At 35.7% G+C, this 12,098-nt stretch overlaps 1 protein-coding gene across 2 annotated transcripts in view; it reads right to left on the reverse strand.

Moving 5' to 3' along the window:
• Positions 1-12,098, reverse strand: part of ush2a (Usher syndrome 2A (autosomal recessive, mild)) — a 412,815-nt gene that overhangs the window by 322,508 nt on the left and 78,209 nt on the right. For both annotated transcript variants that reach the window (XM_087290677.1, XM_087290676.1), the window contains exons 13-14: positions 9,361-10,008; positions 1,134-1,317 (exon numbers count right to left, since the gene is read on the reverse strand). In XM_087290677.1, the coding sequence (XP_087146803.1) occupies positions 1,134-1,317; positions 9,361-10,008 (832 nt within the window). The remainder of the gene's footprint in view (positions 1-1,133; positions 1,318-9,360; positions 10,009-12,098) is intronic.

The following is a 12,098-nucleotide window of genomic DNA, read 5'->3' on the forward strand; positions in this document are numbered from 1 at the left end:
CCATATTGTGGGTTTTTTAACTACCTCTATTTGGTGGTCCGCAGTGGACGGCCCAATATGAGAAAACTAAATAAGATGCATCGTCTTATTGATTCCAGGGCGGATAAATGAGTTTATAATATTTAGATAAAAAAGAAATCTTTATTGTGTGGGATCTCCTGATGCAGTTCAAGCTTCCCCTCTAATCAGTTTAAATAGTTCATTTTTCATCCTTACCGGGCGAACGAGTGCAGCTGGATGGATTGCGTATGCAGTGATCTGTCACGACTCGTATGGATTAACAATTTGTGATGTCCGGTAGCCCTGTTGTTGATGCATTGAAAACACACGCTCATGCTATTTGCATCTCACCAGCCAACAATTAATGTCCTTTCTACCTACTGCGCATCCCAACATCATATTTGTTTTATTTTGGTGGGGGGAAACACTTAAAAGGTAAACGATGGTTGATACAGGGAGCGTTGACGATGTCCCCCACTGTTCCTGTTCTTCACCCAGCATGGCTGGAGTAGTTAAATATCTCCTACAAGCCTTCAGGAAGGTCATTCAATGAGACTTCAACCACACCATCAAGACTTAAACGTAAAAAATAATAATAATAATAATAATTCATCAAAAGAAAATCTGCCGTATGCAGGAAACGAAAAAAAGAAAAAATAATTTTCCAATCCACTGACTCCTGAGAATGCCAAGTTTTCCATCCCCAACTTAGGCCATATGTTCAAGCTGGGGAGCTGCTTTGGAGTATATCATTAAGACAGCTAACATATGATGTATTTACAACCTAATTGATGTATCCAACAAATCAACTATGCAGAGAGCATTAAAATGCAGCCTCGTTTAGAGGCGGGAGACTTTAATGGCTAATTTGACCTTTGCTAGCTCCGTCTGAACCCGTGGGCCAGTAAGCAGCTAACTGGCTCAAATCGTTATGAAAAGTGATGTGCATGATTTTCTAAATGGGCTTTATTCACTGGCGTTCGCTCTCTGAGATGGGAGGGAGTCTGGAGTCATTTTCCACCGTGATTTACACTCTTCTATTTTACTTGAATATATATCTTAATTCATGGTAATAAATGAAAACGTCTTTCTCGAACATGACCGAGATACGGGTGTTAGACTATAGCACTGACCTGCCAACACTTGGATTAAAGCCAAAGAAGAGATCCTGGCACTGGTCGCATCTGTGACCGGTCAGTGATGGGTGAGCACACACACACTGCCCTGAGTGGGCAGCACACACCTGCCCCATCGCTCCGACCGAGTGACATTCACACACTTCACACTCGCTCAGCCCCGCCTCGGACAGGAAAAAACCTGCAATGACAGATGATGTGAAGAAACACAATCAGACTTACAGTATGATGCTGTTTTTGTGTGCCCTCCTATTTACTACCTTTGCTATCAGAACGGGGAAAAGCATATATTATACTTTTAAACTATGCGAAATGTACTCCTTTAAGAGATTTAATTTCAGGTAAAGTACAATAAAAATGTAAATATTAAATATTACACGAACATATGTAATTAACTATTTGAAACTATTAATTTTAAACTTGGATGACTTTTATATGGAATGTAAATTAGGGATGTTCAGATTTGATCCCGTGATCGGAAATCAGTCGGCTAAGTCAGAATCGGACTTTAACTCCGATATATACGATATATAACTCCGAATATATATGTACATATTATCATAATTTTTTTAAACACATCTATAGTTATGCGGTGGCACAGAGTTAGACTTCTTTCTTGACTTCATACAGAAACAGCAACATGTGCGGCATAACACCACTTTGTTGTAGAGACGCTATTGGTTAAATGCCGGCAAAGTAGAACATGAAAACAACTTGAAGCAGGAAGCGCGAATATGTCTGCAGTCTGGAGGTATTATAAAGTTGATGACGACAACATTGCCATAGCAAACTGTGAGATATGTAAACTTGGGGTTACCTGCCGGGTATTTTAGGTTGAGGTGCTATTTGTTTTTATATTCGATTTTTTTATATATATTTACTGTTACACTAAAGTCTGAAAGTAAAGAATTGATGTTATGTATTACTTGATTGTTCAAGCTACCTCACAGAAGTGCTCTGTTTGTTAACAGAGTTGTAAAATGTTAAAATAACATAAATTAAATAAAAAATAAGGAACAGCAAGGATCTGTTTCTTCCCTCTTCTTTATTCTTTTTTATGTATTACAGAAGTATTGGATCGGGTTTCGGTAGATACTCAAAATCAAATGACTCTGACTCAGTCTCGAGGGTAAAAAAACAGGACATCCTTAATGTAAACAAATATATTTTAATAACACTTTATTTTGATGGTCCATTCGAGTATTAGTATAGTGTCTGCTTAATATGGTGATACTGCTCCTTCAACAGACATTTAGCTGACTATAAGAAACTTTGCAAGTACATGTCAACTTACACTAACACCAACCTTACAGTCTACTTATAATCTAATGAGAATTAGTTGGCATGTACTGTAGATGCAATGTAACTTAAGTTCAACAAACGGACCATCAAACAACAGTGACCAATATTTTAAAAGCGGTTTACATTGGTTGCATTAATAATTTTTTCTGTGAATAACTGTGTAAATCATACAGTTTTGCATCAACATGAGTGTAAGTAAATGATGACAGACATTTTTGGCTAACTATCCAATGAAGAGGCCATGAAAATACTATATTTTCTGAAAAACAAGAATCAAAGTGCCAAGATACAGTTGACCCTAAATAAAATGAAAAACAAAAGCATTTAAACATGTAATTTGGATCATGTGACTCCACGAACAATTCTTAAAATTGAATAGTATTTAGAATGAAAAAAAGGGTTTAAAAATGTATGCATAACTATACAACTACTTATGTAACTTTCAAATATAATTCAAATAATGTATCAGATCATTAATAGTAGGGATGTACTGATCAGGTTTTTTTTTGCCCTCGAGTACAAGTCCGAGTCATTTGATTTTGAGTATCTACAGATACCGAAACACAATCCAATTCTTCTATTATACATAAAAAGAATAAAGAAGAGCGAAGAAACAGGTCCAGGATGTTCCTTATTTTTATTTAATTCACTTTATTTTAACATTCAACATCTCTGTTTGCTAGTTGTGTTAAATGTAGCTTTTTCCTTTCCACCTCTTGCAATCCCAAGTTTACACATCTCCTAGTTTGTTATGGCAATGTTGTCGTCATCAACTTTATAATACCTCCAGATGACAGACATACTCGCGCTTCCCGCCTCAAGCTGCTTCCATGTTCTAATTCGCCGGCATTTAACCATTAGCATTTCTGCAACAAAGTGATTTTATGCCGCATGCATTGCTGTTTTTGTGTGACGTCAAGAAAGAGGTCTAACTCTGTGCCATCGCATAACTATTGATGTGTTAAAATTTATATATATATATATATATATATATATATATATATATATATATATATATATATATATATATATATATATATATATATATATTCGAGTCTTGTTTTTTTCTAAATGGTGTGATCGGGCCCAATTTCTGATCACGTGATCGGTTCTCGACATCCTTATTTAATAGCCAGCAGCAGGACTTCGATGAACTAAGGTGCTTTTTTTAACAGTGTTTACGAATAGATTACAGATTGCAGAATAGATTTAGATCAAATAGAACAGGAGTAATCTCGACAATCTATTCATCAGTCTAAAGTTACAACCTTCAAGCAGGTAATATTTATAACATTTTCACCATTTTTTTTGTGAACCATTTTGGCAAATTATCTCCGAAGAAAGAAAATCAGGTGGGCATTAATTATTGGGCGAGATACTTCTTTGAGAATGTCCTAGCTCACTTTTCTGTCTATATCTTCTTAAGAATAAAGTACGAGCTGAGTCTCAAGGGCTCTGTCAGGCTCCTGCGCGCATCAATCAGACAGGGGGCGCTGAGTTTGAGATGTTTCAATCACAGGCTGCTTCCCCTCCGGTGAAATACGACAGAGGGGCTCCGTGAGGGGAGCCGGGGGAGGGCCAGCAGAAACACAGACATCAGTCCCCCACCCTTCACCAAATGGATCTCCCCCCGTTCCCTGTGCTTTCAATTTACTCCTGCCAGCCCCACTCTCCGTACACATGCTTTATGTGCCGGCATGTGCGGCCGAGGCTGTGGTGAGCAGCAGGTACAGACGCATTATTTCATTGTGTGTGGGGAGTGCGGGGTAGGGGAGGCTTGGCTGTACATCCTTGTCTGGTTGCCATGCACGCTTAGTGACCTCATATTGTATGCATGGGCCCTTTGGTGGATGTTGGCAAGGATGGTTTCCTAATAAAAAATAGCCTTGACTAGTTAAGCCATTTTAAGCTTAAAGATTTGCTGACAGATATAGGTATATAGATAGATCATTAGATAGAGTTATAGATGTTTTAGATGCAGTTATGTTTATATATTCTCAACTGAAAAAGGCAGTGTATAGGTATTTACATGACGCGTGAGATGGAGGGCAGGAAGTCATTCTTCTACATAGGAATCGCTATCAGAACTTAAAAATGTTTGTTTAGTGTAGTTTATAATTGCTGCCAAAATAAGAAATGCCAAACCATTTTTATAAACCTCCAAAAGTTTAGCTCATAAATGGAGGAAAGTTCAAGAAACTGGCTGAAAAACGGAAGATAAGATGGAATGTAATGAACATTTTTTAATGCATCCATCATATACACATCCATCATAAACATTTTTGAACACGATAATTGGTTGACCAACGCAAGCTCACTGCAATTCTTAACTTTTTGATTTAGTGGCTCATTTGTATGAATTAGTACGATCTAATTCATACAATTTAGTACGAATTGCTCATCACCCAATGACAGTTGGAGTTAAGTGTGGGGTTGGGTGCCACACCTCCTTTTTAAAGTCATACATTTTCGTACGACTAAACTCGTAAATATTCGTACGAATTAGCCACTAAAATGACAAAACATAAAATACTTAAGTTTCCTCTTAAGATCAGGCTGGTTTGACAGCACCAATAACGATTATCTACAGGCCTAGCTGTGTTTAAATATGTTAATGTGTAGACTATGCATTCATGCTATTATACGGTTTGCTTCATCTGTTATTTTGTGATATCTGGAGAATATACGCGGGGGGAAAATACTAATAATAAGCATGTTTTTGAACCACGTAAAGTGTATAACGTGCACAACTCCTTGTTAATTAATGCACAGAATACTATAGCTTAGTAAACTGATAATAAATACTGTAACAATAGTGTAAACTGTGGTGCTTTTGTGATGCTGTATAATAATAGCGAAGAAAAAAGTCTATGAAATAAATGTTTATTACTACAGTTGTGTTGTACCAGAGCAACAATATAATTACTACGACAGTTTAATTCAAGTAATAATCTATAGAATGCTTCCAAACACTACAGTTTAGTATTTTAACATAAAAGCTTATATAGTATCTACCGCCTCGATGACAGGCAAATATATTTTAGTTCAGTAGAAAACTCAGCCCTTTTTCTGATATAAGGATCATGTCCAATATATGTAGTTATTTTCTATACATATCTCCTTTGAAATATGGTATAAATCGCAAAAATACAGACTTTCCTTTACGTCTCCCATTCAGTAATTTTTTTTACTGAATGTGGATTACTGTAATGAATTTCTCACTGGTGTTCCAAAAAAAGACAGTCAGACAGTTACAGCTCATCCAGAATGCTGCAGCCAGAATTCTGACCAGAACCAGAAAATCAGAGCACATCACACCTGTCCTCAGGTCTTTACACTGGCTGCCAGTTACATTCAGAATAGATTTTAAAGTATTATTACTGGTCTATAAATCACTAAATGGCCTAGGACCTAAATACATTACAGATATGCTCACTGAATACAAACCCAACAGATTACTCAGATCTTTAGGATCATATAAACTAGAAGTTCCAAGAGTTCAGTCAAAGCAGGGTGAATCAGCTTTCAGCTACTATGCCCCTCGCTGCTGGAATCACCTTCCAGAAATGATCAGATGTGCTCCAACATTAGGCACATTCAAATCAAGACTGAAAACACATCTGTTTAGCTGTGCCTTTACTGAATGAGCACTGTGCTGCGTCCGACAAATTGCACTATTATGTTTTTCTCTTCTTCTTCATTCTTTTATGTCAAATTTTACCTGTTTTTGTGTTTTTTTACTCATTTTTATTATTTGTTTTTATTTTTATTTTTACTTGTTTAATTTATTTTTGTTTACGTAAAGCCCTTTGAATTGCCACTGTGTATGAAATGTGCTATATAAATAAACTTGCCTTGCCTTGCCTTACTGCCCTCCATCTGAATTTCGCATGTCACCAGAAACACATGATAGCAAACAACTTATGTAGGAGAAATAGGGGTTGTTCACACTTGGACACTTCATGTCTTGATGGTCTATCCATGTCTTAATTTTAGTTTCTAGCTATCCGAGATATATTTCAAGACATATAAATATGATAGCTCAAATCACTTCAGAAAGAGGTCTAGGTCACATTCTCAAGTCTAAATGCATCTGGTTGATGAAATCAGTTTAGTAAATTTTACTCCTCCCAAATTGCAAAATCCACCATTTAGGTTAGACATAGTCAGATTTAACAGTATAAATGCAATACACAACGCAATGCCACAAACCAGGATGTTTGTTTAGTATTAGAGAAGAACGCATGAAGGTGTAAAAAGTCTGCAATATGAATAATGAATTATTAATGAACAATATAATATTAGGATATATTACCAAAGGTTTACAGGGACATGTCTCTACCGTGCCCTAAAAGAAGAGCAACTTTTAGAAATTGGAAGACTGCACTTGGCGTGTAAAAGTGCAACTTGGTTTTACAGTAAACACTGAGGGTTAATTTTCATTACAAACACAAAGGGACCAGCTGGTACAATTGGTCCAGCCACCCTGACCCTTGAGCCCCTGGCAGTGCAATTCTAGCACTTACAATGCAGCAAAGAATAAGGGAAGTGCAAACATTTCCACCCCCTGAAGTGCACTTGAGTCATGAGGCCAGCGCTGGCCCAAACAGCCACTGAGGGGGTTGATTGAGGGCACATGAGGAATGGCCTGTAGCTATGCTAGTTAAACGCCATCGGCCAAAGTGACTGCCAAACACACTCAATTCCCAGGCACAATCTAGGGGAAAAGGAATAACAAAACAATGCAACAGCTTGCACAGCCAAGAACAAAATGTGAGGGAGTCATTAGTTAAGGAAAGGAATAGAGTGCTTTGTAATTCAAAAGATGTTTATGCAGACACTTCAAATGCGATGCGCAATGGCTGGGAATCATGGTAAACAACAAAAGCGGTGACTTCACTGGCATCGCCAACACAGTATAATGAGCTTACAAAACCTGATACACTTGTAAATACACACACAGGGCCAGGTTTACAAACTGTGTTCCATTATAAACCCTCTTTGCACATTAAAGAACTATTATTAGGAGTTACCAACGACAAAACTAGTGTGGAAAAAGTGTGTGCATTTATTGTTGTGGCTAGTCTTAGTGCATTTGTAAGATTTAGATTTTAGACTAAATTTATTGGAGGAAAATAGTTAAATCATACAACTTAAGCATTGGGGTAGTCAATTTACTAGTATTTGCATCAATATTGAATCCCCCAAAAACTTGTCTAATGTGTCATTCAAACAGGAAACACTGGTTAAAACCCCAGTTAGAGTTAGGGCTAGTCGACATGGGGTTACAACCATGTCATAGCTTGAATAAGAGTGAGGTTTGGGGAATAAGTCTAATGGAAGTCAGCTAGTAGGGTATTTTCAAGTAAACCTCACTCCCTTGGATGGTTTCAAGCGGATCTAACTAGTAGTGACTGATGGTAAAGGCTGTGGTCTTTACATTTAAAGTTAGCATGTTAGCCTCCCTTACTGCAAATGCTGGTTCAAATGCTGAATGGAGCAAAGCAAATAGTTTTAAAGGGCTTACATTGGTTCCGTGACCAGGATGGTCTTGAGATAGTAGAGACTGGCATGCTTTAACATGTCTGCATCTCTTGTCACGAATGCAAATCCCATTTAAAGAAGGCCAAATCTGGAGTAGTTACACTGATTTGATCTGAATTAGAGCAATTGTAATCAAGGCCCACTAGTATAAGCTAAGAGAGTAAACCTCCCTTCACATTTGCAACATAGTGTATGGTAGAGGTTGTTGTCTTATAGCATTCTTGTTAGTACACCTGCCTCCTTTGCTGGAAACACTGATTTAAATGCTATTCAAATCCTTTGGAAGCAGAACTAGAGAGATACAATTTGCAAACAAAAATATTAGTGGGAAAAAAAAACTTGCTCTGTGTGAATGTTCACATGTTTGATTTTAATATGCCTGTAAATTTCCAAGGATCATAAACCATAGAAAAGAGCATGTGATTAACATTGAGAGGATAATGGATTGAGGTATTGACAAACTGAATGCTATCTACTAAATATAAAGCCACATTATTTTTTAGATTGTGTAATATTACGTAAATGAGCTATGTGTGTTCACTGTCAGTAAATAACCTGTCAAATTTTATTATGGGATTGTGGTTCCACATTAATTTACCCTGCTTGATAAATGCGCCTATGTTTGACACATCGCACTATTATGACTTTCTTTTCTTTTTCAAACTTTTATAACTCGTTTTAACAAATTTAATCTGTTTTTATCTATTCAATCATTTTTATTTTCTTGTTTCTTTTATTCTTGTTTATTTAAAGCACTTTGAATTACCATTGTGTATGAAATGTACTATATATAAATAAACTTGCCTTGCCTTGCCTATATTATATTATATTATATTATATTATATTATATTATATTATATTATATTATATTATATTATATTATATTATATTATATATTATATTATGCCTATTTTACTCTTTACAATACATACAACACAAAAAAGCAAAAATAACAGCACATACTTTTGCATTACTTTCCTTATTTAAGGGGCTGCAAAGATGCATTTGAGATACAGCTTTAGTTTTTCATTTGACTTCCTTCAGCTTACCACTTATATTATTTTTGTTTATTTTTGGAATTTGCTCATGTAATTTGTCATTGTTTTGAACGTTATATGTAATGTTATGTTCGACATTTAATTTACATATGGGTTACTTTGATATTCCTTTGCACTTTATTCTTTTGTTTTTGTAACCTTTAAATTTATATATCCTTTACATTTTTCATTCAAATTAGTTTGGTTCCCTTCATTTGTTGCGTGCTTAAGCTGGCACATAACAAATAACACATAGTTACTTACTCCTTTTAAGTGACTTTATATTGTAATATATACTTTTTATCCCAACACCATTTACAAATCAGACTGAAAGCACTAACCTGGTTTACAGGTTCCACAGTCCCGGCCGTAGCGTGTGGGAAGGCAGATACACTGACCACTTACAGGGTCGCACACAGTTGCAGGCACAGTGCCTATGTGGTCACAGTAACATGGTTGACATCCATGTGTAGCGTTGGCAGAACTCAGGTTGTAGGTGTGAGCAGAGCATCGATTGCACCTTAGGCTTTCTACATTGTTTTTACACAGGCATTGGCCCGTGGTCTTGTCACACACACCTGAGCCGTTCACAGTGCCTCTGAGATCACACTGACAAGGCAAACAGCCCAAAGAGTTGCTGCGGTCCAGACTGTGGTATCCATCTCGACACACGTCACACCGCCGGCCCTCTGTGTGAGGTTTGCACTTACACTGCCCTGTTACAGCATCACAGGAGGTACCGGGAACAGATCCGTTCAGACTGCAGTTGCAGGGCAGGCAGACTCCACTGCTGTTCTGACTGTAGAAGTGAGGGATGCAAGTGTCACAGAGGGGGCCCCGCACACCAGCTTTGCACTCACACTGTCCAGTGAAGGGATTACAGAACTGGTGCAGAGAACCCCATGGGTCACAGCCACAGGAAATGCAACCATCAGGATTGGTGTGATTGAGGAATTTGAAGCCATAGTTACAACGGTCACAGGTTAGACCTAAAAATAAAACCAAAGACCATGGTCAGAAATTTCAGAAAATTCCCAGAAAGATTTAGATTCTGTTGGTGGAGAAAAAAATTATAATTTAAAAACAGATCTGTTAAAAGCTAAAATATTATAAAATAATAATAATAATAATAATAATAATAATAATAATAAATAGTAATTAATTGTTTAGCCTATTCTATTCACTAAATTTGTTCACTGACATGTTTTTTTTTTTTTTGGTCTTTTCTACTTTTATTAGATTATCATAGTGATAATTTAAAAAGTATATTAATAATAATAATAATATTTATTATTATAAAGTTATTATTATTATTATTATTAGTAGTAGTAGTAGTAGTAGTAGTTGTTGTTGTAGTAGCAGTAAGATTCTTCTGAGTACATAGGGGAATCAGAGTGACATTTAATATATCTTTTAAGGCCTTTTTCCTTACATTTTAAGACCTTATAACCACTTTTCAATCAAAAACACTGAAGAGATTTTAACTTACAGTAGATTTACTAAATATCAATGTAAGAAACCAATCCAAAACTAAAACATTCATATACTGAATAAAAATCTATTAAATCTAAGTAATTCAGCAGATTGGCACATATAAAACTGCAGAAATAATGGTTTTGCCTTTGTTACTGCAGTAAACAAAGCAGCATGAAACAAATCTAGTAAGATTTCATTGATTTCATAAAGTACACAGCATCCTGATAATAACAATGTTTTTTTTTATTATTATTATTATCATCACTATTATTATTGTTGTTGTTTATGTTATTGTTTATTTATTTAATTATTAATTACTCATGGTAATTACCAGGGTGATCCATTACATCTTTTGTATTATTCAGTATTTAGATTTTTACCAAATTTGTAAAATAAAATAATATTATATAAAAATAAAATTATCTGTCATTTAACTTTTATAACTAAAGAGAAACTGCTTGCATCTTTTTTTTTAGAATAAAAAATATATTTTTATTTTTTTCTATTTTCATATTTATCTTTAGTTTTTTTTTTTTTTTTGTACAAAAATAAAATGTGGATAACCCCAGTATACCTAGACCATATGAATGTATTATATGCACTTTCCTTTTTCAGATTACGACATTTCATTTACCTTTCAGTTTAACTAAAGTGCTGAACTTGGCCTTACCTTCCACAATCCCCCAACCTCAGCATCTGAAACGTTTCATTTTTGGCCTTTACATCATAACCCACGTTTTATAACACACAGTAGTATAGTAAACAAATAAATAAATCAGTGAAATATTACACAAGGAATAAAAACTGAAATTGGTAATGTCATCATTAAGTGAGCCCCTTTCCCAATGATGAATGACTCACCTCGGGCATAACACTTAATTTCTCTAAAAGGAAAATAAATAAATTAAAAGACCCAAGAAAGGCAGTAGGAGGGGGAAAAAGTAAAAATAACTATGAGGCTAAAAAAGAATTACAGCTCATTTGGAGACCCAAAAAAAGGGGTCTACGTGGAATCAAACCATATCAAGTTTCTTAAAATGTGTGCGGTGCTTATTTGAATACGCCATACATATTCCTGACAGGTAATCTATTCCTAATGTTGCTGAGCAGAGCCTACAGGGCAAACCGTTTACAGCTATAAGTACTGAGAAGTCCACACTCCTCCACTGCTGTGTATTTCTCTACACAGCTCCGCTTTAATGAATTTAGATATTAATATATTGCTCCCAACCCACAGTTAAACCTCATTACAACATTATGTTAAACGCACAATGTGACACAGATGAATACCCCAATAATATCACGCCAAAGGTGCCGCAATTTGTCATTGTGCTCATGGCTTGTGAACGCTGGAAAAATTGTGCAACTCTCAAAATCATGCGGTAACTGTGCACCATCCAGCTGTGAATACAATAACTAATTAATTACTAACTTTTTACAACAAAGTGCAGGTATACACAGTTTTATTAACTCATTTCTAATAACTGATTTATTTTGTCTTTGCTCTAATGACAGTAAATAAGATTTTACTAGATATTTTTTCAAGACACTAGTATTCAGATTACAGTGCAACTAGTTAGGTTGACTAGGCAAGTTAGGGTAA

The sequence above is a fragment of the Danio rerio genome, chromosome 17 (assembly GCF_052040795.2).
Source record: "Danio rerio strain M-AB ecotype USA chromosome 17, GRCz13ab, whole genome shotgun sequence".
In the NCBI taxonomy this organism is placed as follows: Eukaryota; Metazoa; Chordata; class Actinopteri; order Cypriniformes; family Danionidae; genus Danio; species Danio rerio.